The 27852-nt window shown below is 47.2% G+C and overlaps 2 protein-coding genes across 2 annotated transcripts in view; one reads left to right on the forward strand and one right to left on the reverse strand.

The window, feature by feature from the left end:
* The window catches only part of T265_06273 (hypothetical protein), a gene marked incomplete at both ends in the record, with an annotated part of 38841 nt that extends 21026 nt beyond the window's left edge, over positions 1-17815 (forward strand). Inside the window, 15 exons of the mRNA XM_009171493.1 lie at positions 183-516; positions 2243-2360; positions 4977-5475; positions 7140-7529; positions 7620-8093; positions 9087-9393; positions 10700-11166; positions 11877-12080; positions 12171-12854; positions 12943-13035; positions 13211-13471; positions 14129-14216; positions 16478-16583; positions 17176-17354; positions 17450-17815. Of these exons, the coding sequence (XP_009169757.1) occupies positions 183-516; positions 2243-2360; positions 4977-5475; positions 7140-7529; positions 7620-8093; positions 9087-9393; positions 10700-11166; positions 11877-12080; positions 12171-12854; positions 12943-13035; positions 13211-13471; positions 14129-14216; positions 16478-16583; positions 17176-17354; positions 17450-17559 (4314 nt within the window). The remainder of the gene's footprint in view (positions 1-182; positions 517-2242; positions 2361-4976; positions 5476-7139; positions 7530-7619; positions 8094-9086; positions 9394-10699; positions 11167-11876; positions 12081-12170; positions 12855-12942; positions 13036-13210; positions 13472-14128; positions 14217-16477; positions 16584-17175; positions 17355-17449) is intronic.
* A 2045-nt stretch (positions 17816-19860) lies between these two features.
* T265_06274 (hypothetical protein) lies at positions 19861-27544 on the reverse strand (the record flags this gene model as incomplete). Its single annotated transcript, XM_009171494.1, has 5 exons — positions 19861-19881; positions 23973-24130; positions 25703-25983; positions 26018-26129; positions 27481-27544. 5 exons carry the CDS (start codon positions 27542-27544, stop codon positions 19861-19863), a joined length of 636 nt encoding a protein of 211 aa, XP_009169758.1.
* Between the last annotated feature and the right edge of the window lie 308 nt (positions 27545-27852).

Below are 27852 nucleotides of genomic sequence, written 5' to 3' on the forward strand. Positions count from 1 at the left end.
GCGTTATACCCTAATCTCTTTGCTGTTCTACTGAAACCCAAAAAGTGAGCAACCCAAACGAGCGTACTGCGGCTACATCGACCCGCTAGTAATTCTTCCAACCTGTTGATCCTAGGTCATTTTCGTGTGATTAACAACGAAAGGCCATGCGACCATCGATCTAACCCCGGATTTATTTTCAGATTAATGACCCTAGTCTGCATCTAGCTGTGGGAATCGCCATCGCTGATTGTCTACTGGGACCTGCTTCCCCACTCAAGCGGCATTGGTACGAACGTGTCTACCCGTTGGTCGTTGTTCCAAAAGCCATTGAGGCGGCTGTCGCTAGCCCAACTGGTGTGTGGCTTGCCAAACATTTAGAAGGTCTACTCACACACCGTCCGGGACAGGTGCAGGCGAGACCTGCCACTTTGGCCGCAGCGTTTTGGACTTTGGCTCTTGTGCGACGCATTGGCCCGTTGCCCAACGCACTGCTATCGGATCGGCTAATTATTGATCTTTTAGAAGAGAAAGATGGTAGGTCAAACTGTGACTGGACCTGTTTGTCGATCAGTTTAGTGTTTCGTATCTAATGATGATGTACCACAGTGACTTTCATGATAAAATACACAAACCCACGAACTATTGTGAAAAGCATTTCCTTCATGACAGCCATCGGGTGTCGGGCTTTATATGACAAAATGCATACCTAGCTGAACTCAGTAGCTCGACAACATTCAGTTTACTGGACTTGAATAGTAAAATTCGAAAGAACAGGACTGCGCAGTCGTGACTGCTGCCCATAACCATCATTATGCCGACCAGTACAATCCCAGTAGTACGCTCCACCTCACGCTTTGGACCCCGGGATGCGACAGATGTGTAAACATAGGTCACCAGCGTGGCAAACGACGCTCCCTCATCGACACTGGTCCTTTGAGAGTTGCTTTTTCGTACATATCTCTTGGCTGAAATCCAGCCGGTCAGAAACCATGTGGAAATGACATGTAACACATCCCAGTGGAGACAATGCTGCCTGGCTAAAATTTATGTCGTTATGCATCTGGTTTATGTTAAGTGGGATTTCAAGGGTTAGGGTGGGTCAATTTTCGCTAATGCCGTCCTGCTCCAACACCGCTATTCAGATGCTTTTTGCCTTAATAATATTGTGAGTTGTGGGATCTCTGTTCTTGGACACTCATACCGCAATCAAAACTTTTTGCAATGAGTCATTATCCCTTTTCCCGTACATTACTGAGGCCGTCTTCATTTTCCTCATGCAGTTAGGCTATCAGTGGTAGCGGTACAGTAGAGCTAATGTCTTTCAGTACATAAATGTATAACTTGGCGTCAGTGAATCCTGGTGCTTGGCTACTTTGCCTCAGTCTCTTGACCCTCGGTGATGACTCTGTAATAAACAGGACCAGTGTACATCAGCGACACACTTTATGTCTGAAAACTGAAATGGGCTTTTTCAAGCCGAATCACTATAACGTTTGTTTTGGGAGAAATTGAGGAAGGCCTGAAGCGCAAACGAAGGACTCTAAATAGGACTACGTCCAGAACGCTTTGAGCCACACTGACAACAGAATTCATTACCTATCGGTCGCGAAATTGACAGCCCTCAATCGTATCGAAGCGGTCGCCACTTCAGTCCTTGACTGTTCTGAACGTTCCTTTGTGCCTATCCTCATCCTTGATATGAAGATTCGTACTAACTACGCTGTTTCATGTTTTCGATTTAGAACACTGACGAGTCACTTAATGCAACCAATTTGCTCGTATAAAGTGTGTACAGTCACCCACAGTGTCTTCCGGTCACGTATGCTTTACAACAACCTGATCCTGTTATAGAACTTGGAAGTTTAGAATTCCCCACTGCTTCTTTCTATTCAGCCACAGTTATCTTCTCTTCTTTCAAGTTTTGTGAGCTTGAGATAGCTCAGTGATTAAGCCGTGAAATTACTAACCAGAAAGTCCATGATTTGGACCCAACCCCGCACCTCGACCTTTCCTGTCTAGCCATCGTGGTTTCTGTGGCTGGCATGACAGCTAGGTACCGAAAGGGTGACCCCGCACCTCGACCTTTTCCTGTCTAGCATCGTGGTTTCTGTGGCTGGCATGACAGCTAGGTACCGAAAGGGTGCTGCAGCGAAACAGTCCGTTTTTATTATTATCTTTTATGCTTGGCCTTACTACCTGCATTCTGTTAGTTACCTGGAGTTTCTCAGTCCTACTACACTTCTTTCGTTTTCCCGTCCAGAATCTGTTCAGTGTGTTGCCGTGGCAACGTTGGGTCAAATTTATGACCGAAGCTCTGAAGAAGTACGAGCTGAGTTGGTCGCCAATCTGACTCGGGCGATCGTTGGGAGTGGAAAAAGGTGAGTATGTCATTCTCTCACATTCCACTATTTGGTTCAGCTGTTAACAGCCGTATTGAGACGTCCATTTCTCAACGACCCCTTTTTCTGTCCCATATAACCTATTGAATTTCCAACAAATAAGAGTGATATACAGTCATCATCACCGTCAGTCAAAGCAACATTAGATGCCATTCAGCTATGTCAGTGTTTTGAATAGCGCTTTATGATGGAAAGAATAAATAAGCCAGGGAGAGGGACCTACGCCTCGAAAAGTTAGAATCTGGATAGAAACTGACAGCATGAACACCACTAGCATCAGTTAGCTGCCATATGCTTCAGCTTCTCCAGGCAGTCATGGGTAAGGTCACCTGGACTCCCATCCTGAAAAGTCTCCCGAACCAGCACCGCCCAAACTATTCGTAGCATCCTTCATTCCCTTTCTCTCACCTCTAGATTTCCGCCACTCAAAATTAGGGACCGAAAAAAGCTCTATTCTTAACAGTTGATGAGTCTGCATCCGTAACACAACCACCTAAGCTTGCAGTGACGGATGCTTTTCCTGAATGAAGTAGCATCCATTCCACCGGAGACCCGTTTCCTGATCACCTCACTCCGAATTCGCATTTTTAACTAACTTGAGCTATAGTCCCGAAACCTCGGTGGTCAAACATCTGAGTATGCCTCGTATTCTCCACCTGAATTCACTCGGTCGCATAGCATTCCGCTATCAGTTACCGATAGAGAACTTCAATTGAAGATTACCATTCCTTCCAGGGCACACAACTTGAATCTGGTCATTAATTTGTGCGGGTCTGGTTATCCCTTTGCTTTACGCGTGGCGAAACAGAGCAACTCCACTCATCAACTCTGAAAAGTTTCAGTAGCTCACCAGCTGATCTGGGTAGAAAACTACTGGAAACGCACAGTCACGCGGATGAGGAAGATTGCAAAAGTTTCACTCACCAGCTGATCTGGGTAGAAAACTACTGGAAACGCACAGTCACGCGGATGAGGAAGATTGCTTGGAGGTTGAATGGGAGCGAATAAAAGAAGGTACGCTTTCGGTTTTTAGAACTGTCTTTCCGAGCAATCCGAATTGACTAAATGAACACTGTGTATAGTCGACATCATCCAGAAAGGCCGTACCTGCAACAAACACCCGTGATGACGCGCGCAGATCCCTCAACGACCAGATACTCACGAGCTTAGAAAATGACACAGAATTTTGATGGCCCAGGAGGTGAAGAAGGCTCTCGTTGCAGTCAACAGCCGCGCTTTGTTCCAGCTGATTTAATCAACCGCCCGAGAGAAGGCAAGTGTTAGCGAAAGAATATATGGAAAAGGCACTTACAAAATCGCTTTGAGCGATGGGCCGGACATTTCAAAAAACAGTTCAGCTGGATCCCTTCAACACAGCCCCTCTGAGAACCCAACACCCCTGAATAGAATGTCGACCATAGCGCACTTTCAACAACAGAAATCTAGCGTGAGATATCATCTTTCCAACGGGACAAAGCACCCGACCCGGATGGCCTGCACCCCAAACTCTTCAAAGAAGTTGGTGAGGTTCTGGTGAACAGTTTGACAACTGTACTCCAGAAGATTTGAAAGGAAAATAGAATGCCAGTCGAACGGAGCTCCTTGATCGTCATCCCAGTCTTCAAAAGGGTGCGAGAACGTCCTAACAGTTGTATTATCAGCCTGGTTTCCGTTGCGTATAAGATGCTCTCTATCAAAGACAGGGTATACACTCCCTTAGTGCGGCCCCTACTGCTCAATGGATTAGAGAGGTGGCATCTACGCCCAGAGGGTGTATGAAAGCTGTCAGTTTTTGACCAGCGGTGTCCCTGAACTACAGTCGACCTTGTCCGTCGCACTACCTGTAGAGTTAATGCAAATTGCTAGATACGTATAGCGTTCCACAACTTCCAGTGTCACTGCTTGGCTTTTCAGACACATGTTCAAAGACCCCGCGGGATGGTTGTGCAATTTGCGGATACGAAGCACATGTCGTGGGGTCTTGGCTAGGTTTTCTAGTAATTCATACGCTTCTTGCTCTATTTCAAAAGAATGAGAACAATGTCATCGGCAAATTCCAGGTTCTTGCTACAAGTTTCTCGCTCGGAGATATAAACACCAGGGTTATGAGTACCTTCTGGTGTTCACCTTGCTACTTCATGAGCGCGAGGTAGCTCAGTGGTTAAGCCGCGAAATTACTGAGCGGGAGATCTGTGATTTTCGTTGGTAGACAAAAGATCATGGTTATTTGGACCAATGTACTTTACCAGGCTGTGGATGCGTGCCGCACACATTTCGTACCCCCATGCTTTAACTCCTCTCACTTCGAATCTGTGGCTCTCGTACTTTGCTGCAATTGTTCTCTTGAATCCCCTTCGTACGCTATTTGAGATCCACTTGCCATTGAATTCAGATTCACTCTACTCAGACCTTTGGTTCTGATTCGGCCAAAGTCCTTCGCGGACTGCTCACAGGCAAGTCTGTTGAGTAGGACCTAGAGCCCTCCTGCACTTTTTCGCAATCATACAAATTTTGACGCGCCTGCGAAAAAATCCTGCCAACTTTGACTTTTAGTACGATTGTCACTCTCGGATTTTTCCCATACCTCCTGTTCAGACAAGGTTCACCAGTCTACAGTGAGTTGTGCAACCTAGCCCAGCAAATTGGGCGTCCTGATTTGGCCTTGTCATTGATTGTATTGGCTATTGCTCCGCCACCCAACACTCGTGCACTCGCTGGCTCGAATGCTGCAACCAATGTGGGCTGCTGCTTGGCCGCCAGTGTGACCTATGCAGGTCTTGTTCGCCGCCTTGGTCGTGCGTTGGCTCCGGCTCTGCCGCGCCTTGTACCGCGCATTTTCGTCCGCCGCTTCGACCACGCTCGTCCCAAATTGCGGCAAGCAGTGGAGAATGTGTGGATCGGTTTGGTGTCGTATGCTTCGAGTTTGGTGGCTCCATCTTCTTCGGCGGCGGCGAACTCATCGTCTTCGATTGGTCTGGCTTACTCACAAGCAGCTTCCTCGTCATCGTCGTCAACAGTTGGACCTACTTCTCAGCAACAACAGTCATCCGGACTTTGCAGCTCTGGCTCACTACACGGCTTGTCTTCCGAAATGGTAAGTGCCCGATTCTTTTTTCGGATAGTACTAGTGCCTCATATCTGCTTTTCAGTAGAATCTCCACTGTGAACGCTGCAGAAAGTGTGGGATTTTACTCTTCAGACAGATAGAGGGTGAGATGACCCGGTGGTTAGAGCGGGAATTTACTAACCGAAAGGTCCGTGGTTTGAACTCGACCTCTGCATCGCGACTTCTCTTGTTTAGGCTTGGGAAACGTGGCAGTATCCCAGCCCTTGTGCTTCGTTCGAATGGCATGGCAGCTAGGCACAGAAATGGTGTTACAACTGAATCATTATTGTTATGAGTGTTTCCGGTTGATGTTTTATCTCTCGTGGGTGTCCTAGCATTCTAGATTCCCTAGGCTCCACAAGGTTCTTATCCCTTGTCACACAATGATTTTTCGATAGGGAGAATGATGTCGTTATGAATACGAATCTGCTGCTGAGCAACAATCGGTAAACGGGTCTAGTGACAAGAACAGGGTAGAGTAAACGACGTACAGTCAGTGAAACATGACTTGGGGATCAGTCAGTATTAGACAAGGAATGGACATTTGGAGGAGGGAAGTACGGACGCTAATGAAAGTCAAACGAAGGGACCTTACGCTTTTAGAGGCAGCTGGCAGTGCACCAGCTACCGAATAATGGAAAACAGCTCGTACTCTCAGTGGTTCATTAAGCGAAATTTCGACCGCTGACTTCTCAGTCGCTACTCACGTGACACCCACGGCCGTGTACGAAGTGCACCAGATATCGAAGGTCGGAAATTTAGCGACTCCTGGTTAACTTTGGGTTTGAGTAGCTTCAAAAAACATTGCATCTAAAGCAGGTGTTAGTAAGCAAATAATAACAAAGTATGTTATATGCTAAGATACCTCAAATTAAACGAATGGCATCCTTTACAATCGTATAGATTGTCCCTTGTGACAAGTCTTTCTTTGCATCGTGGAAGAGCCATCAACTGACTCCAGTTTCGGGTGATCAAACGAATCGCTGAAAAGATTTACCTGTTCGAATAGTTTATTTATGCCATGTAAACATCTCCGTCTTCGGAGACTAAACGTTCAAAGAGAACACCACAACTGCGCAGATGCAAACAGAGCGCAATGCTACAGATGGCTATGAGAATCGGGTCAACGAGGTACACCAACAAGCCGGTTAGACACTGAAAAACCATCAGTTCGATTGATGAATTGGGCGGGATTCTATTGAATAGTGAATCTCCAGGCGGCTCTCGGCAGAGAACTGTCTCCAGGAACCCCTTTTTCCGTTCACATCGACCTGCCTAGATGTTTGTTCACCTTTTAGATGACGACCCGTAAAGTCCTCATAGTCGAGTATTTCCTTTAAATTCTTGAAACACACATGGAGGTTTGGTCGCTACCCGAGAGTTATTTAGGCAGTCTGTTTCTCCGCCAAAGGGTTTGACACCATCCGGAACATGAACACCCTTCTCAGCTTTAAGCCACGGTTCTCTTCAGCATCTGTTCATGTGGCCGCTGGCTAGTTCAAACGTTGGCGTCTCGTCAACTTTCTCCGTATCATATTGTTTTATGACTTGGCTACCCTCTGATCCGGAGATTTTCCCATATCTTTTCGTTTTTCTTTGACCTGAACGCCTTCCTCACCACTAATCCGAGCGTTTCTGGTACCTTTAAACAGATTGAGGCTCACTTCAATGCGATTATATGTGAAATAAAAACCCAACTTGGATTCAACACGGTCAGTGTGACCACCGGGGGAACCAGCGGCGCTAGCCCTGGTCAACAAAGCTCTTCAGATGCGTCCACCCCAGCTAGCGGACCCTCGACCACCAACCGGGCTGGAATTACAGGGACGCAGAGTGCGTGTCTAAGGGACGCGTGTTGCTTGGCCATTGCTAATTTGACCCACCATCCGTCAGCCGATCGACGACTCGCTGGACATCTTCCTGCCCTACTCTCAGGTCTGTTGGGTCTGTGTGATGAGTATGGAACGACTGGGTCCTCCATTTCGGAGCACACCTCTTCTGGCTTAACTCCTCCGGAGGAGGCTGCAATAGCAGTGCAAAAGGTTAGTTGGGTGCACCTGAGTGTTTTCCCCCTTATTCCGCAACACATCGGTCGGGCTCGCTACCACGCAATTACTTCTCTCTGTCTGTAGCTCGTAATTCGTGTCCTGGAGAATCCATGTTCGCGTGAAGCCGCTGCCGGATTACTTCCTGGTCTGTTGCCTGTTATCATCGATCGTGCCCCATGGTCTTTGACGTCCGTATCCGAACCGGATCCTGTCAAAGGTGCTGGACGTGCCTCACATTTACCCAGTGAATCTCGTCGTTTGGCCCTTGAGCTACTGCTGGCGGCTGCTCGTACCGCTCGCCCATCGGCCTTACGACCTGCGCTACCTCAACTCGTGCTCGCGGGTCTGCACACAATGTCTTCCGTTCATCCATCGCTCGTCGCCAGTCTTATGCGCCAACCTATTCACCACTTGCACCAACTTCACGCGACAACAACGTCCACCGGTGTTTCGACTGGTGCATCGGCTATAACGGTTGCAAACTCGATGGCCTCCAGCCTGTTACCCACCTGCGCAACAAACAACAAGGAGATTCAAATGGCCGAGGTGCTACGTTTGGTAAGCGGACACATGTTTTCGACAGGTCCTCCCAAGATAATGTTGAACTATAAGCCAGGAAAATATCGGGTAGACTAAGTAATTGTACACAAGTCGATACAACCGCGTTCTAAAACTGGTCGACCATTTGTTACATATTAACTGTGTTTCGTTCGCAGTACACTACTCACAAGGTTGCTGAAAACTGGCAGCCCACGACCGATTTCGCCTTCTTGGGGCTCATCAGGTGGCGCAATCCCCAAGTTTCTGTCAAAGTTATGTTCTACTTGAACCCGAATTGCGCGAACTAAGCGAAATACATCACTTCAGAAGAGCTTGGTAAACAATCGGTAGCTTTTCTTTGGGCACCCATACTAGTCAACAAGAGCCGTTAATTGACACTCAACACTGATCTAGTGTGAAGAGGACTTACTGATTGGTTTCCCGTCTGCCTTATAACCTGGCCAATTTGGCGACCTGTTCACTTGGCCTGATAAAGCTTTTGTGTCAAAAGCGAAACGTTGCCCAAATAAAAACTACCGATTGTTTACCAAGCTCTTCTGAAATGATGACTTCTCAATCGGTTCCAAACTTTTTTCCAATTAAGCGAAATACACTCTTTTGCACACCAATTCGGTTTGGAACCCAGCTAAATCTCTCGTTTGTTATGTTTTTAAGCAACTGAATGTGCTGCACCAGGCCGCCTCATCTTTAAGTTGGTACTATGTTCTAGATTTCGCAATACATGTGTATACGTAATACACCACTCATAAAAACATCACGAGCGAGAGCTTCATCTGGGTTCCAGGTGAGTCTTCCGTCTAAACCAGATTGGTTCGCAAATAAGTGTATTTCGCTATGTTTTGTTCGGTTTCCAGTTCAACATACGCGGAATGAAAGTTCCGCAAATACGGCTTTTGTAAGGCTAACGGCGCTTCTTATCATCTGTAATTTTTCGAACGACTATTGTGTCTGTATCTGCAGTTTCGCCATATGTTTTATTTAACCTTTCAGTGTGTTCGCCTCATTGACGACGTTTGCCTCTCGCGCCTTATCGTCCCTTTCACTGAGCTTATTCGAGCCGGTGGCGGGGCAGGCACGGTCACTGTGGGAGCAAGTAATTCTGGCGGCGGCGGTCGTCTAACGGGCACACGTGAGGCGGCTTCTGTCGCGACAGCCGCGTGCGTATTCATTAGCCATTTAGCCGCAGCCAACGCCAGTGCGATGGCTGCATCGGCCGCCTTCAACCGAGCCAACGTGTGCTGTGCTCGCTGTTCGGTGTTTGGTCCCGGATCAGCGAACGAGCCGGAGCATATTGGAAGTAAGTAGGAGATACCTCTGATGTGAACCTCTATTCACCACCTCCCTTTTGTTCATCTTCTAGGAGCCTTTTGACTTCGCTTGCTTTTTGTCTCACTGTAATATCCCGTCTTTCCAGGTAGTACCTCAGAGGATTCACATTTGCCAACCATGAATACAGCATTCCATGTTCATCGATTCGTGACAAGCGTGTGAACTGTGCAATTCCTTCCGACGACCAACACCGATCGTTTTTCAATCGAAATTTTGTCCTGTAATCTGAAGTAATCTGAGAAGCACTGTTAGACTGGGACGAGATGGCCCAAGTGATTAGAGCGCGAATTTACTGACCGGAAGGTTCGTGGTTCGAACCCGACCTCTGCCACTCGACTTCCCCTGTCTAAGCTTGGGCAACCTGGCAGTATCCCAACCCTCGTGCTCCCTCGGGGTGGCATGCCAGCTAGGCACCGGAAGGGTTTTACAGCTGAACGGGTTAAACTGCCTCATCTTAATGAGTCACCATCAGCATTGCGCATCTCACGAATCCCCAGGGAGATCCGAACTCGCTAGTAGTTGAAAACTACGAGCGGCTGATTAGCAGTGTGGTTAGCTCGTACTTGGACCGAATGTAGCGCCACCCATCTCACACTGCCATCGAATTTTCTTTTTTCCTGGTTGCAGTTCGGTTTCTTATTGCGCCTTTCATCACAGATTGCATGAGTTCTTAGGACCGAAAGGCATCCCTTGTAAACCCTCGTCTCTGATAGAGGCCTTATGTAGCTAGTTTCGTTGGAGCGCACGTGTCTACAGCGAACTTCCCACTCAGTCCACTTCATCCAGTGATGTCTGGCATGGCTGCCCTCCGTCGCTCTTCTTCAACAGCATATCATCTGAGTCTTCTTTGTAGACCACCATCACCTCGGGGAATGGAATCCTCTCGGAATGTCCATTCACAGACAGCGTGCTCCGCTTTTCTTGAATCATACTTATTGAAATGCAGCATGCACTTCCTATGTGCAAAATGAGATACTACTTCAAGACTAGGGGAATCAAACCTAGTCCTCATGTTAACAGGTGAACCGATTAATAGAGTTCGTCAAACTCCGGTACCTGTCGCACTGCTGCGTACATGGCGCATAGCTGTGATGGGCACAGTAGTTAGAGGCTTCACCTGACTCCTTCTCAGGCTTCCAGGAAGTATCACACACACACAGATCTGGCCGATCCATCTGCAGTTTATCCAGGTTTACTGGTGAAAGCAATAAAGACAATATACTGTAGTCATGTATACCATATAAGTCCTGATCTCACTTATTTTTCCTCACCAGATGAAAGTCCCAGTGGATCTCCACATCATCCTCTTCATCCATCTCCGTGCAACTCCACACATTCCTCGCCACCATCCTCGGTGCTTGGCCCAACTCCTCCCACGCCACCAAGTTGTGGACCACTCGATTCAACTCCGGCCTCCGTCCATGAGTCTGACGGCCATCCAGCTCCTCATCGTTGTTGCCGGGGTGTAAGTCAAAAGCATGGGACATCGCTGCTGCAAACTAGTCCGGTACGTGCAGCAGTTCCGGGGACAGGAACTGCCTCTTCCCGCAATATTGTCGTCGGTGCTGCTAATCCAGTCAGTGGCGGTGGTGGATTCGCATCGCTGGTCCCCCATACTGGGAAACTTTTGGCTGCATTGCTGTCCGCACTTCCTGGTGCTTGTAGGAATTGGGATTCGGCTGGAAAGGCAGTGCAGGTTGAAATGGCTCGTACTTTAGCCAGTTTGCTGAGATTCGCGAAAGTAAGTGTTGCTAGTTGTACGTTTTTCACTGCCATCGTTCCATTTATTCTGCTTTCAACCCTTCGGTCGGCCTTCATTCCTCTGTAGCTTTAACACTCCTGTTTTATTTGGCCAGAAGTGTCCATCTAACTTCCGGGAGTGTTCATTAGTGTTCTGGTGCCCAATGCACAGATGAAACCTTGCCGTCCTCTATCGTGTTTGTTCATGTATACAAGACTGAAGTCAAATGTTATCCTCGTGATTCCCAATCGTCTGATGGTGTGCGGATCCATTTCTCGATGAAATATATGTGAACGGAGGTGTAAATCCTCTCTTGCCAACCTTAGGGGATGTAAATTTATCTTAGGTACTGTCCTATGTCCGGTACTGCTGTTTAGGTTACAAAGATGGCCACAACAAATGGAAGGTCGATAAAAATGGTCCATTTGTAGCGTCCTTCCGGTGTCTAGCTATCATGCCACCCGAAGGAAGCATCAAGGTCGAGATTTTACCAGTCTCTCTAAGCCTAGACAGAAGCAGTCGAGATACATACATCTGTTTCGAACCACGAACCCCTCCTCTAGTAAGTTCGCCCCTTAACCACTGGTTCATCTCAAGTGGAAGATCAACAGTAGCTGAGAACTTGAAATAATCAACATCTCCTCCTTGGGTCCTTACAAAACATCTACTCGCTAATATTCTCCACTCTCCCGTTCTCTCCATATTTTTAGGAAACTAGTGTTGCCAAACTATTCAACCGTGTTCGCACCTGGTACTTACATCCAGAGCCCGTCACCTGCACGACTGGTTCCTCTTCGCTCTCTGTCAACCACTGGGCTTGTGCCCGCGTCTTACATGCAGTTGCCCATCATTGTCCGGACTTGCTGTATGCTCACGCGGGAATCACGTTGCCCCTCATATTTCTGAACCGTCAGGTAAATGTTTTCCATTGAATTGTTTACATGAAGATTGCGAACCTTTACATGGCTGTCCTTGTTTATGCCGCATTTCTTTTTTTTACTCAGCCCGAACCAGAAGGATCCAACTCAGTGGACACCAAAGTTGACTACACATTGGCTCATTCGTTGGACGCAAACAACTCCACCACCACCACCACACGGGACACAGACACGACTGATGATTTCGAACCGCTGCGTCCGCTTTGGCAAGAAACCTGGGAGGAGCTGCTGGCCAAAATTCCCACGACCACTGCATCTTCTTGCACCGGACAACTCTTCTGGCAGTCCAATCCAGCGACTGCGCTCAAGTTGTTTTCTTCCTCGTCCTGCAGTGTCGTCACGAGTTTCCTGCACAGCCCCTTGCTCGAGCATTGCACCCAGCTAATACGTGACGCGTTGTTGGATTGTCCTAGTTGGACTGTGCATACCCAAGCTGCACTGGCCGTTCTACATTTAGCTGCACAACTTATTGGACAACCGGTATCCAATTCTACAACTAATCGTGCTCGGACGGAACAACAGCGTCCTTGTCCTGCCGGTTCCGAGAACGAACCTATTGGATTGAGTGAGGATGCAGCCCCCACAGCTGGGGGTGGGACAACTGAAACCGCTGAGCAGGACGAGGAAGAGACCGCAGGTGGCAAAGCCAAGGGAATCGGGGATGATCATGAGTGGACCGTTCATGCATGGCTTTCACTAGTACAACTCATCGCCCAGGGACTGACAAATAGCAAACCCTGGCCTGGGAAGGTAAGCTAACTTCATATAAGATTTCCACTGAAAAGAAACCGTCACCAAGAACTAGCGATAATGTCGGTTTATTTCCTTTCCTTTATAGACCTGTCTCCTTCGGGCTGGTCGTCTCTTGGCCGTATATGCTAGAGAACGTGGTTTGGCCAGTGCTCCTTCGCACGAAGCGGTTGTACAACAGGTAGGTTCGGTGGGCGGTGTTATCTGCACGGTTCGCCACAATAATAGGGGTCACCACGACGTTTATCGCGAGAAGAAATAAGGTTTTGTGATGATACACTAATGACCACCGTAATTCTTCCTTTGAGTGCAAAAATCATCCAGGTCTCAATTTCGCGTTCCTTTTGTTAATCAAGCTTTGGTGCGCTCTAGTTCGGGAGACGCGTGTCAAGCGAGCCGAGGCTATTGGACCGGGTTATCGTGCTGAGGCCTTCCTCTCGTTGGCTTCGTTTGCGGAAGCTTCGAGCAAAGATGCCTTGCGCATTGATGACGTGGGCGTAGCCGAACAGAACACTGCAGATGGTGAATCGGTGGACCGTCTGTCCAGTCTCTTCCTTCTCATTGTCCCGCAGTGGTCTAAGCGTGGAAAGCATGGAGACCACGCGAAGACGTTGGTGGTACGTTCTTGTCTTTCAGCATCAGACCGATGGTAGATACACGCCAACAAATGCTGAGAATATTGATTTTCTTAATTATCCTACATCCCAGGGCCAGGTTCCATAGAAGCACAGAGTTGGATAGCTTAAACTCGAGTACAGTAAGAGAGACAGCTAATGCCAGTCTGCTACAGCTATCCGAGGCATTCACACTTCAAAAACTCATCAGACAATCTTTCTAGAAGCTTGCTTTATGAACGACATGGAAATTGGTCTTCAGCCGTAAATCGCAGTATCCCCAGCCAAGCCTAGCGAGAGTCACATGCTCTTCTGCCGCAGCGTGCGTTTTCAGCCACCAAACATTTGAATAAGCTGAGTGCTAAGAACCGAAGACTGATGCGCGCGTCTGGAAGAAAATGTGGTCGTCAGACCTGTCAACGGGATGGAGCGTATAAATCGGTGTGTGAAGGTAAAACGCAGTTGTCTCTTGCCAGTCCTACTGTAGGCAGCAACTAAGGTCACTCTGCTGACGTCACCACGCAATGACCAATGCGTGACATGAATTTATGTGTGGCTATGTCATCGTGGATTCATTAATCTATATTCGGTAACGCTAACTACCGTTGTCACATTTTCCCTCTTTTTCATTCTTCCTTTCTCCTCTGTGTTTCTTTTAAGCTTAACACTGAGTTGAGCGACTCCGAACTCGAATTGGCCGTTCGTGCTGTCGGAATTTTGTGGCCAATGAGACGTATTGATGAGCATCGTAAGTTTCAACAACATTCTTCGTCCTCCTAGATTATCGCCGTTTTCTTCTGAGTTCGTTTTTCCATCAATTCTCCTTCCTTTTAATCATTTATACTCATGTGATCTGAAAATTTCGTGTCCAGAAATAGTTCGCTTGTGATAGAACTCTCGTCTATCGCCGTCATGCTTCCTTCCCCAAGGAACAGCTGTGGTTCCCCACTAAGTGTCCTGAGAACCTTATCTTCACTAAATTCCTCAATACTGAAAAGTGATGCGTGCGTACATATATGTACACAACATCCAGCGACGTAGACCATGTGTTTTTGGTGCTAGGGTTGATGTCAGGATGAGAATATCCCTCACCTGGGGCGAGATGGCTCAGTTGTAAGGGCGCGAATTTACTGACCGGAAGGTCCGCGGTTCGAACCCGACCTCTGCCTCTCAGCTTCCCCTGTCTAGGCTTGGGAAACGTGGCATTATCCCGACCCTCGTGCTTCCTTCGAATGACATAGCAGTTAAGGTGCTACAGCTAAGCGATCCCCCACCCTTCGAAATCTCCGACGCACCACAGGAACGAGCTCGGTAGATAGCTCACATCGTGAGCAGTATGCTCATTACTTATCCCTACATGATTCAAAGCGGCTCAACCTGAGTGACTCCTCTTCTCCATCAGGTCGTCCACATCAAGTGGCGAAGGTCGGTATAATCGCTAAGAACGTGAAAGTGCCGACTAACTGACCGGGAAGTCCGTATTCCGGACTCTCTCAGAATTTTGATTGCTTCTTAGAGCTACTGAAAAATTTCGAATCATTTTTCCGTCTGCCTCTATTACGAACTGATTGTCGGTCGGTCTGGTCCGCATGAGAAATCTGTGGAGCAAAGTTTAGAAACATCGTTGATGTTGGTGTGTAACCGGTATTCATTCCATCCTGATAGTGTAGGTGGTCGACTAGGTGTAAGAGGTCATTCACATCACACCTTTTCTATTCGAGTGAGAACACGCGCACTGCTGATGACGCAAGCTGTCAGATGGGTTGATTCTTGTAGTGGGTTGGAGGAGTTGTATATTCTAATTTAGATTTTAAGACATTTCCACCTTGACATCAACTTGAACACGTGCGCAATGGTGGGAGGAAAAAAGCGGAAATCGATTTTTCAGTGCAGTGCATGCAGTCATGTCTAAGCGTATGTTCGGACGCATGGACTAACTTGTAGCGGGTGAAATTTTTCACCCTCGGACTGAACTGCCTTCAACTGGAGTATCTTATCGGTATTTGGGATACCGTTGGATTCCGTAGCGGTGGTATTTCTCAAGGGAATTCCAGAGCACCCCACGCGTTGGAAAACGTTGTGGAATACACTACGGCCCATAGAATTCACAGAAACTCGTCCACCAGAGTTTGCTCGGTAGTGCACCGTCTGCGTGTTTCGTTCAATCTCTTATTCCAGACAGATTCTTTTTAAGAGAGACTGGCCTTCCACAATGGTCATTTAGCGTCAGGATACGGAGACCACCTCCGTATGAAGGCCGCCTGACAATTTGTTCTCCCACACACATCTCCCTTCGAATCATGCAATTGATTGAAACACACATGATGCGGATCTCGATTGCGCAGCTGACTGTAACTGTCATTCGGTTTTGGAGATCATTGATGGTCAGCTATCTTTTCGCCGGACCATTTCGACCAGCAGCCCTGACCATCCACACATACTTTCCAGTGGTTCTAAACTCAACGGATCACAACAGCAACCGATATTTCTGAGTTTATCCTCGACAGGAGAACACCATTGCTTAACACCGATGATTCCGTGCTTCAGTTAAGGTAACCGACGCACAACCGATCACTTGTTTTCGAACTCGAGGTAGATCCAAATAGCTCGGTCGTTAAGGTGTGAAACTTCGCACCGGAAGTTCCCTGCTTCTTACCCAATTTTGGCTTCTCGATTTATCCTGTCTAGGCTTGTATAACCAGGCAGTATCTAAGTCCTTATGTTTTTTCACGAGTTTCACGGAAGCTACGCATTGCAAGGATGCCACAGCCGAATGATTATCTTTCCTTATTTGACTTTGCCTTGTGTTTTTGCGGCTCCGCTGGCAATAGCCCACACGATCCATAGTTCTGAAACACTTATCAAAGGCTCGAAGATATCTCATTTCCGTTGGCTGAAGACCGCTCCGCTTACTGGTATTTAGTAGAAGACTACCCATAAGTGCGCAACAAATGTTTCCTACGTTGCTGAACGCTATCTGCTTATCAACACTCTATCCCTCTCTTCCAGTGAAACGGTTCGCAGAGACTATCCAGCTATTGAACTTCGTACTCTCCCACAGCAGTCGACGTGTGCAAGCGGCCAGTCTGGCCAGTGTCCTTGGAATCATGGCCAAGTGAGTGCGCACTCCTTTTCCCGTTTATTAGGTAGATAGGTGCCTTCCCTCGTCAGTAGAATAGATTCTTTACCTTACCGCAAACTTCGAGCGCTGCATACTGGCCTTACAGCGTTGGCGTACCAGTGACATTGGTATCTGTTCCATATTGTTCACTAACGAATGATACTTCTCAAAAGTGGAACTTTAGGGCAGTAACGCGACGGCGTTCCAGGTAGTCACTTGTTGAGCGTGTGACCGATTGTGTTGCCCCTGCTCGCCTTTTTGTGCCCAGTCGAGCTATCAACAATTCGTTTTGGCCTTGTTCTGGAATACTGGCATACTAGAATTCGGAATATGAGTTTGGGAAGACCTGAAAACCGATGCAAAAACAATGTGCAAGTAACCTAACAGCCTTCAAAAGGATAACGGAGACGGAAGAAAACCAGATGATTGTTCGTGGATGAGTTTACAATATTGAATCCGACGATCCATCATTCATGCATATATGCACCCATTTCATGGTTGCGTTTGCAGAGATCAAGCAACCTGATCCTCCTTCGTTTTGTTTTGCCATGTAGATTATTCATCACTGTACATTCTTCTCAACCAGATTAACGCCTGAACAGAGCAGCCAACTGGTTGTCAGCGTGGAGAAAACTGGAAAGCCGCTCGTTGAACTGGAGTTGAAGGATCTGCTCGTTCGCATCAAACAGGCGGCCGAAAACCCCAAATCTCAGCTTCTGCGTGAGCACGCTCTCGGCTGTGTGGCTACCCTGTTGCGGCACCCAGGTTGGTTCTATTCTCGCATGTCGTTCGCAGTTCCAGTACATCTACCGACATCCATATATCCTGTCAACTTCCCATTTTTCACCCTTCTTTTTCAGCGTTCTTATCACTCTGTCGTGACCAGGTGACCCAAATCCTACGCAGCTTTTCCAATGATGTTGTGGCCAGCTTGCGTGACTGCTCTGCTGACTTACTGAAAAGCCTGTAACATCCGACGACACTGGTCACTGCCAACTGATTGTCTCATTACATGCTTGTCTTTGAACGTCTCGGGGTCTTCTACCTCAATTTCATGGCCATTGTTTTCGGCTAATTGGCACGTGGACATCACTGATTCGACCTGGTTGCTTCGCAACTAACTGTCGTCTCATATGGGCGATGTCATTCCGACCTTGATTAGTGTGTTAAATCTCGTCGTAATCAGTCTTCCGTATTCATTTTTCTTATCATCATCTGGTCCCGTGTGAAATGAACTTCTTCACCTGCTCTGGCGCCGAGTCCGTGAACCTCTGTAGTTAATGATAGTCCCAAAATGAGGCTTGTCGCTGACCGAAGGGTTTTAGGAACAATGTGACAAGACAAAAACTATCGTTCAGCTTTAACACTTTCGGTGCCTAGCAGGAATACCAGCTAGAAGCACAAGAGCGGAGGTACTGTCGTTCAGACGCTAGACATCTGCGCAGCACAGATGGTTTGCGCGGAAAGACGACTAGAACGATCATTTTGGTCGCTTAAAACAGCGCTGCAGTCCCTGCATCTGGCGTGGAGTGAATATGCAATCAATTAGCCCTCTTATAGGATGGGACCCGGCTTGGTTTGCGCGGATCTCCCTCTCTTTGTTCAGTCAAACTTCGAAGGATTATATCAGAGAGAATCTTCGAGACCATGGCTATTAGGATAATCATACGACGCCTTCCAGTGTTCGCGTGAATCGATATTCTGATTGCGTCTTGCTCACTTGCCTCCACCACCTTGGGAATCGAAAATACTCCCGCAGTCACAGGCGTTGAGATCACCGGATAAACAGAAGTAGTTGATGTAAGTGAACTGACTGGGCCGTCGAATCTAACGCGTGGCTATCATTCCCTTTTTCTGATGATACTCGGTGAACGGAGTTGTACGAGCTGGGACCATTGCACTTCGGTGCACGGTTTGTGAGCTGAAAAACAGAACTGAATGTTCACGTACCTTTGCTGGAGGTAGGGGTGATTGTTGATGTGTCCCATCTCGCGCACAATTTCTTTCTCCTCTATATAGCATCAGTAAGTTTTCAGTGATCAGATCGTCTGAGGTTTTCCCCTTTGAAGAGGGCTGAATACAGACCGTCTGATCCTGAGGCTTAATCATGCTTCGGCGGGTACAGTTCCTACTTTATCTCTTCTGATGAGCCATTGAAGTTTAAATCCCACTCACCCGCACCCACTTTCTCTATGGGCTATGTTGCAAGAGGTCAGTTAAACTTTCCGCCAAAGCGCTCGGCCGATCTTTCCAATCGGCGACCGTGCGAATGAATCACTGAGCAGTCTTTTAACTTGTCGCTTCACTGGTAATCTTCCCCTGGTCAGTCTATCGTATCAAGTGGCTATTTTCGATGACAAAAAGCTTCTCCACCTCTTGAGCTTTCGGTCTTTTCATTATTTGGCGCCTGAGGGATTTGCATGCGCCTTCAAACTCGCCGCCTGTTAGTGTGAATTTCCTGGCAGTAATCGGGACTAGCGACTTCGACGATATTCAGTGGTCATTTGATCATATCGAAGAAGTCGGACAAAATGCTTTGAACGCCGTTGTCATAAACCCTTTTACATGTTGTCCTGCTCGTTAGCAGTACAGTTTTCGATTACTTCGGAGAGTAGTTGGGCTACCTCAAATCCATACCGCCGAGCTATGGTAGTTTTCCGGAGACGACTGATGGATTGACATGTTTCTTGCTCACTTACGAGGAACTAATGTGATTCCGAGGAGTTCGGATGACCTATTTTGGCGTTCGTATCGCCCGCAAGGATAATAATGCCAGTTATTCTTGCTCTACGAACGAGTCCGGCCTCAGAACTTGAGCTTCTTAAGGCATGTGCCTACGCTACAAACGGAGCTGATGGCTCCATACAAAGAGAAGTCGCCAGAGCTCGATTAGATGGGAGATTTTTCACTTCTGCTTGCGCTCGTATAGCTTCCATTGAGTGTATAATATCCGCAGCACGATTGGCTGTTTGGGTGCTGGTTAGTCATTAGGCTGATCGGTCCGCCTGGAATTTATGCTTGCTTTGTGGTCCGAGCACTCTGCATCTGTTGAATTCGTTGGAGATCGGCGAATAACTCAAGTGCCACCTGACCGACAGCTGCACCGTTCGCTGGGGCGCCGACATTAGACGTAACGGAGGTTGTATATCAAACAGCGCCACATATTTGGTTTCAGTTATAGTTATTTGATTCCTTTTGCCTTAACTTGTTTTTTATGTGTTGTACAAGCGTAGCTGTGGTCAACGACCGACCTTTTTTCATTTGCACAGTCTTAGTTTACGTGGCCGTCCGCCTGGATGAATATAAAATGATAGGGATGGAAACTGAGACTAGTACTGTTTTACAAATAGCGTCCTGATTTGCGGTTAAGTTTGGCCTTCAAGATCTTGGTGATAGCGTAGCAACAAAGATGAAACAGAGCTCATACAGGGATCACACTGGTGTAGTGTTAGCCGACGGACCAAGTCAGCGGAAAGTCTCATTGCTTTGAAGCCATGCGTGCAGATTTTTACAGCCTCCTCACCTTCCATGCACCCGTCTGTGGTGTTAGGCTACACAGAAATCTCACAAGATAGACTGACAATTGTGCCTGACGAGAAACAAGCGAGTGTGGTCGCTGCGGTATCATCTGGTATTGTGAAATTGATCACAGTAGCAATCAGGGGTACGATGCCTAAACACAACACGGTTATAATGTATTAGCAAAGTTCTACAAAAAACCCTAGAGGATTAATCTGAGATGACAGCAAACGATACAAGCTGGTCACTCGTCCAGTATAGGCTGGACGTTAGTGAAATCGCACACCTGGCTAGCGTGTTCACGTGTTGGTGGTGTGATTGATCAAGGTAATGTTTTTTCTCAACAATGAATTTCTGAGTGGGTGGCATTACTAGAGGGTTCGTAGTCACAAGGGTTGGTCACAAGTGGATCGCTGTACATCGAACGAACCGAACGGAAGGCGCTTATTGCAGGATGTCCATTTTGTTTCTGTTTCAAACGCATCTTTGCAAGTTTTTCAAGCACATAAACCCGGGCCCTATAGACCAGTATGCTAAAGGAGCCCAGTATTGGCAATACTCTAGAACATATTGAATGAGCCGTAGGGTTTTAATTTTCCTCAGACATATATAGGAGACATAATAACAGATGCAGGACCCGTCGCCATGTACATGAGGTGTCCAGTTGTCAGATCTTCCGGCACTTGCTTGAACAGTGTTACACCAACGTACTTAGCTTTGCATGAGAAGCCTGCCTTTTAACTCCTCTGACTACTAACCGGCCTGTGAATGACACGCATTGGGGCTGAAAAGAATGTCCTTTCATGGGTTCTCGGGAGTCTTCCTGCTAACATTTCATATGAACCGGTTTCTTCATATCAACTGTGTTACAAGCTTAGGTCTTACGACTTTCGAGAAACCCACCTTGATATCTTTCTTGTCATGAATCCCAATTTCCTTCTCAGGGTCCCATCTAAACAAAAACGTTACTGAATCTAGCCACTTTGTTCTGCGGAAACACAAAGGGCTGCGCCACAGGTAAAATCTGAAAATAATGGTAGGTCAGTCGGGATCTTTTTGTTCCAGAGTATCGCTTCTAAAAGCAGTCTGGCATGAAGAACTCCCTATCCCCCCCCCCTTATTTGGAAAAAAATCCGTACCTGTGCCCCGTCGCAATTGCTTTTGTAAGTACCCTAGCTCACGACACATGCTATTTGTTCGAAGTGGCCGGTACCGACGATAAACAACAAAAAGCAATATTGTACAACCTTTACAGGATGGAATGTCAAATAAAATGAAAAGCCTACTACACTGCCCTCTCCTGAGGGTGTAATAAAATCTCATGAATAGAAGCACACACTCATGAGATAGAGGACCAATTTACTGAACAAAGAGGAGATTCCCAGCAGTCTGGCATGAAGAACTCCCTATCCCCCCCCCCGTTATTTGGAAAAAAATCCGTACCTGTGCCCCGTCGCAATTGCTTTTGTAAGTACCCTAGCTCACGACACATGCTATTTGTTCGAAGTGGCCGGTACCGACGATAAACAACAAAAAGCAATATTGTACAACCTTTACAGGATGGAATGTCAAATAAAATGAAAAGCCTACTACACTGCCCTCTCCTGAGGGTGTAATAAAATCTCATGAATAGAAGCACACACTCATGAGATAGAGGACCAATTTACTGAACAAAGAGGAGATTCCCACGCCACCAAAATTTCCTCATCGCAGGGGTCACCATATGATAACAACGGGTCCGGGATTTCACGTCTCAGCACTTAGCTGTCCTGAAACCTAGTATGTCCCAAGGATAAAATGTCCTAAATTGTTAGGCTATACCGCGACCGATTATCACTCCCAGCTAGACCACATCAACAGATATTCGCAACCCAGCAACCGGGAATCTTAAAAAAACTGATAACACATGGATCGTACATTATAGCTGAGCATCAAACAAGTAAGAACAATTCAAATCACATAGACCAGGAAGAGCGTTTCTTCATGAGGCAAAATCATATCACGGGTCCGCCAGCTGACCATTCGGCATTCTGAAATTAGAAAGATGGTCGTGTAGTCAGACATGCAGAAATGCATGCAGCGCTCGCTTATTTAAAAAAACGTGGAAAATACATGACACACCGCTGTCTTAAACGGCAACACTCTGTTCGAAACAAGCCCCCGATAAGGGAAGTCAGACACGCTGGCTATTCTACTGAATATCACATTTCGACGCATTCTAGAGTGGAAACAGACCCAATGACAGTCACGCTTCCTTCAACCTGTGTGGACCCCACACCCTAGGCGACAAAGGGATGGAATAAAGTACTTCGTTCGAGTCCCTACACTGAACGGACAGAAGAAAGAAGCCCTTCGGATTGACGGCGCTCCCAAGCAGCTGAACAGTGCACTGTGGTGAGCTCAAACACAATATCGGGTCTTGAAAGCTGCCCGAGCGAAAGTGCCTGTAATAAGCGAGCCGGGAGTAAAACTACAGTTGGTGCGCCGACATCGCCAGTAACTTGTATGAACCACTTGGTGGTGTCTATTCTCCACCTGACTAGCCTTATTGCCTGCAAAAATCCGTTGAAGGAAACTACGAACCCCAACCAATGTTCGACTACGGATTGGATCAGCTAACGGGAGAGGTATCTATCAGATATTTCGGTTCCCTTGCCAAGGATAACCCCAACCATATTACTAGCCCGCAACGTGGTAGGTCCTTTGGCAATACTTTAGAGCTGTTTTATCCACCCACGTAATGTGCAACATCATGAGATTCGAGTATCGCAATCACCATTTAGAAACCGCCGGACTTCGGTAATCTTCGGCACGTGCAAACACTGTTTGATAAGATGTTCCCGGTTTCCAAAACATGGTTTTAAAATCATGTCTGTTGTCGATTAATGGAAACGCATCGTTGAGTGTCTCTCACTTGGACTAGAGTATCAGCGATGGAGCTAGACCGTCAGTTCAGACCACCCAAACAGACATGTGGAAGCAGAAGAAGGTGCAAGTCGGACAGGAATGAACATTTCTGAAAGGTCACTGAGTGGTCTGATGCCTACATGCAGGCATTGGAATACTCAACATTGGCAGTCGTTGTCATGAGTAGACAAGAAAGCGAGGTATTTCCGGCAGCATTATGCCGGAATCGACATCTCTCCTATCCCTCAAGGACTGACTTCTATTCTGTTTCCTGATGGTGTTGGACTTGCCAACTCCACCTGATCGAGATCCCGTATAGTACGCTAGCACGAGGTGTGGTCGGATACCGGGAATCTGAGCCACACCGGCGTAAAAAAATGAGGAGTTTTAGTGGAGATTTCGTCACGTAAGACCAATCGTTGCTGAAAAGCTTAGAAGCACTGTGCAGCTGTTTCATCCTTATTGGGGTTCTTCGGTAGTATGCATTCTACGGAACTCCAGAGAGTCTCGAACCCAATACCTTCCCGATAGTAGTTTGAACACTCAAAGGTTTGGCCACGAGCGTCGACTGCCGGTGTGGTTCAGTTGAGTCCCTGTTTCGGTGCACGACTGTAACACAACTCAAAATAAACAGCAGGGCGGAGACACCGCCTGGCTGTCAATACTTAGGCAGAGCAATCGAAAAGCCATGGTCGGGTTCGAACTAGAGGCCTTCCGGTCAGTAGCTTCGCGCTGAATCCGTTGAGGTATGTTGCGTATGAAAGTGTATCATAGGTGAGGATAACTGGTAGACTTGGCCATGTTTGCTCGCAACGGAGGGATTGGGTGGTTGGAAACAACTCGAGCAGTAACAGTGCCTCATTACGATACAAGCATGTCGGCTCATTCCATTCATTAGTGCCGTACACAAGAACAAAGGAATCACGGATTCAGTTTGGAAGTATCAACATCGCTTACCGTAGGAGGTTCTACGAAAGCCAACCAGTCTGAAGAATAGGTTGGTAATAAACCCATCGTATGACATTTATACATTGCCAGACCAATAGTGACCAGATTGCCCAACACGTACACTGCGCACTGAAGTGGAGCTTGATCTCCTTCGATCAAACTAAAGGCTAGCAAAGAGACGAAAATCGATAGAAAAACCAGTGAAACGTGTATCAGATAAAGTGAAGCATTACTAATCACTTATGTAGATTATCTCTCCATCTCGAATAGAAGTACATGACATGTCGCATTACCACGGGAAATTCCATAACTGGTCGATGAGAAGGCGGTTAGTCTCAGTCGACTTGTACAAATATCGCCAGGGAATAGGTCAGTCTGGCCAAGCTTTGGGCATTTGGTTTTCGAGTGGTAAGTCAGTTTTAATCGCCTAACCAGTCATCGGACGGACTCACTCACTCTGGTGACAGGGCGCGTTAGAAACACTGTCCTAGCTGCTACCTTCGTTGGATTACTCCGACCAACACATGTGTGAATTGCACATGTTGCAAGTTTAAGAAGTGAAATCATCCCAACAGCAGTCAGTTGTAAGACACAAGCCATCGGGCGCGAGTTAAGATATGCAAATTGACTGAATTGGAATAAATTAACAAACAAACGTGCTGCGTAAATGACGGCGGATTTGTGCTCCCGCAATAAAGAAAAATGCGACGCCAGGTCCTATTGCACGTCGCTTGACTCAATCTTTCCGTGCACCGGGACAGTAGTTTTACTTATGATATTCGTTTGACGGAAGAGACGAGGTTAATGAGTACTCTCACACCGTTCAAGGTTATTGAGGTGAAAGCTATGGGTGAATGCAAACAATGAATGGTCCGAAGTGCTTCAAAACGAAAAAATCGTTTGGCTATGACACTCTTTCGGTACCTAGCTGATGTGCCACCCGGAGGAAGCACGAGGGGTGGGATATTATCAGGTTGCCCAAGCCTAGGCAGAGCAATTCGAGAAGTAGAGGTCAGGTTTGGACCAAAGATCTTTCGGTCAGAAAATTTGCGCTCTGACCACTGAGCCATCTCGCTCCCAAAATGAAACATGGTACGCTTCTTCACCCAAAAGAGAGCATTGTTGGAGGGCATAGACGATTCCTCTTGACTTCCCTCTGGAAGTAACCGTCTCTGGCGTTCCTAGTCAGTCATAATTCACATATGGGAGGGTGCTTATAGGAATTTTTTTCAGGGTGTGATAGAACTTACCACTTCAATCGGAATCCTATCTAATATCATCACATATCTAGACATAAGGCTTGGGAGGTTCAATGATATTAAGGAGCACTTTGTGGTAAATAATAAACGGTGAATTCCGCAATAAAGTGCTTGTAAATGTACGGGGTATACCTTGACCCTGTAAGTCTTGCACTCCCTCTTAACCCAACAGATGCGTGCCTTCCTGACCACACGTGCATATATGTTCGGTAAAAGTCAAGTATAATTGCTTTCGTTTTGATAATACTAAGCTAAAATACGGCAATATGTGTGAGAAAAGTAGGATTGTGCTGGGTACATAAGTTCTCAAGCGATAAACGCAAAGCAGATTAGTTTGGAGTACAAATGGTGACGGGCATGCGTTCAAAAAACGATCCTACCAAATATATTCTACTCGTATAAACAATTTGAAACAATAATATCACCAAGAGTAATGAGGTCGTGCGCGCTCAGGAGAGCACCGCAACCAAGCAAACTCACTTGACTGACAAGAGAGGAGGGCCTGAATTGGTCGATGGAACAGCATAATCACCGACATCAGTGGGAAGATGGAGATTGAGTTTCCACATATCCACATTATGAATAAGTTCATAGGTATCTGACGCAAAGGGCCGAGTGCGATGTTCCAGCTACGCTGCACGACAAGCTGTGAATCCGAGTCCTTTACTGGACCGGCAGGAAACGATCGGTCTACGTAACCAGGAGGATGCAATTCGGACAGAGCAGCAGAACCACTACTTTGCCCAGAGGACTTCGATCTACTGTAGAGAAAAATGATGATCTGGAAAAACTTACTTTCCAGAGAAGTCGATGGCCCATTTCCGAGAAAGGACTGTACCGAGTTTGAATTCACGAGCACTCACTACAGGATGGTTTTTTACGCCATCGTCCATTGTGTGATCAATGACTGTAAAGAAGATAGAAATGAATGGATGAATATACGGTGGATGTTTAGAGTAGATCGGCGAATGTTCCGTACACCAGATACAAAAGACACCGGGCGACTCGTGACAATCCACCACATCCTAAATCGTGGGTGTAGTTCAGTAGAGTTGCACGGATTTCATCATGTCGCAGCATTCACGACAACAGACCATGGTCTACTCTGTCAAGCGCTCTTGACAGGTCAACTTGTACAATAAATAGGCCGAAACTCGCGTCTATACATCTCTTTCCAGAACGAAAGTAGTGAGAAGAGAGCATCTGAGGGAACCGTGCTAGTGAGTTGGAAACGTGTAGTGTTTCTAGGTCCGACACAGTAATAATGGGCCCGTAATTGGAGTTAAACTCTCCTTTTTTGCATGTGGGAATGGTAAGGCCATGTCCACAGTGATGGTATTGTTCACCGAGCAGAGAGCGACTGAAATCACCTTGGTGACGATCCGGAGGCGATTCGGGCGCGATTCATCCAAACCAGGAGAATCATTCAGCTGCAGAGCTTCACTTGCTCACGGCATACAGCAGGGCGGGTAAGCGAAAACGGGTTACTGCTGACGCCTACCTTCTTTCTCCCTCACATACTTTTTCTTCCCCCTCTTCCCACCCCATTGATAACTCTCCTTGCAGGCCCAGCACTTAGGACTGCTGACTCTGTTCGTCGTGCATCGTTTTTGCGTCATCCTCAGGTATCTCCAAATCAATCTTCATGCCTCGACACCCAGTCTGTCTTGTCGTATTCAATGTCTGCGCTCTGGAGCAAGCAGGACAACAAGCTGCTCTTGCTCTCACACTGGACTTGCTTTATGTTAATGTTCGCCGTGTTTCAGAAACAATAATTCAAGAGCTGACCGCCCCATCAGTCTCCACTCGCTTCCGGTTATGCAGTTCTGGTGATCCAGAAGCTGCTGCGGCAGGATGTGCTGGGCTTGGTATGGCCTTAAGTCACCGGGCGGAAGTATCCTTACTTGCTTGGATACCTGTTACTAGTCGCCTCTGTATGGTTCGTCTGACAACGTCTGTGAAGCAGTCTCACAAGCAGGAAGCTGAGAGATGTCTGTTTATCATGTCTGCCTAGGCTCTAACTGACTGTAGCTTCGACGCCTCCAAAGACCGGTTTTATGACGCCCTGAATGCCCTGTTGAGGCGAGCTAAAAGCAGACTTCGTGGTGGTTCCCGGAGATTTGAATGCACAAGTGGAAGGCTCAGCGTATCTGAGGCTCAGTTAAGAGGTCGACATGAATTGGACTCGGTACATACGGACAATGGGTAACGATTGCTTCTTGTGTGTTGATCGCAGACTGCTTTTATGCAGTACTAACTTCCGAAATAGCCGAAGTCTGGCCACATGGTTTCCTCCAACGGCGTGCCGGCCACAAACCACATTACCATCAGTTACCGATGGCGTGGATCAATAACTGACTGTCGGTAGTTTTGGAACACACTTGTGGGTTCAGATCACGCGCTCGTCCGGAGTTGTTACTTCCTTACGTTTTCTAGGATCGCGTAAGCTGCAGCCGAAACGCCTGGCAATTGAGAGAATGTCAGATCCGGATGTTAGCCGAATTTAGCAAAATCTTCTAGTCTCTTCCAAATGCTCCATCATATATGAATTCATACTGGGACAAGCTCGCCATTTATTCGCACAGTACTGCAAAGATTACCTTTGGCACGGCACCACCAAGCTCAATCAA

Source organism: Opisthorchis viverrini, assembly GCF_000715545.1.
Source record: "Opisthorchis viverrini unplaced genomic scaffold opera_v5_131, whole genome shotgun sequence".
Classification (NCBI taxonomy): domain Eukaryota; kingdom Metazoa; phylum Platyhelminthes; class Trematoda; order Opisthorchiida; family Opisthorchiidae; genus Opisthorchis; species Opisthorchis viverrini.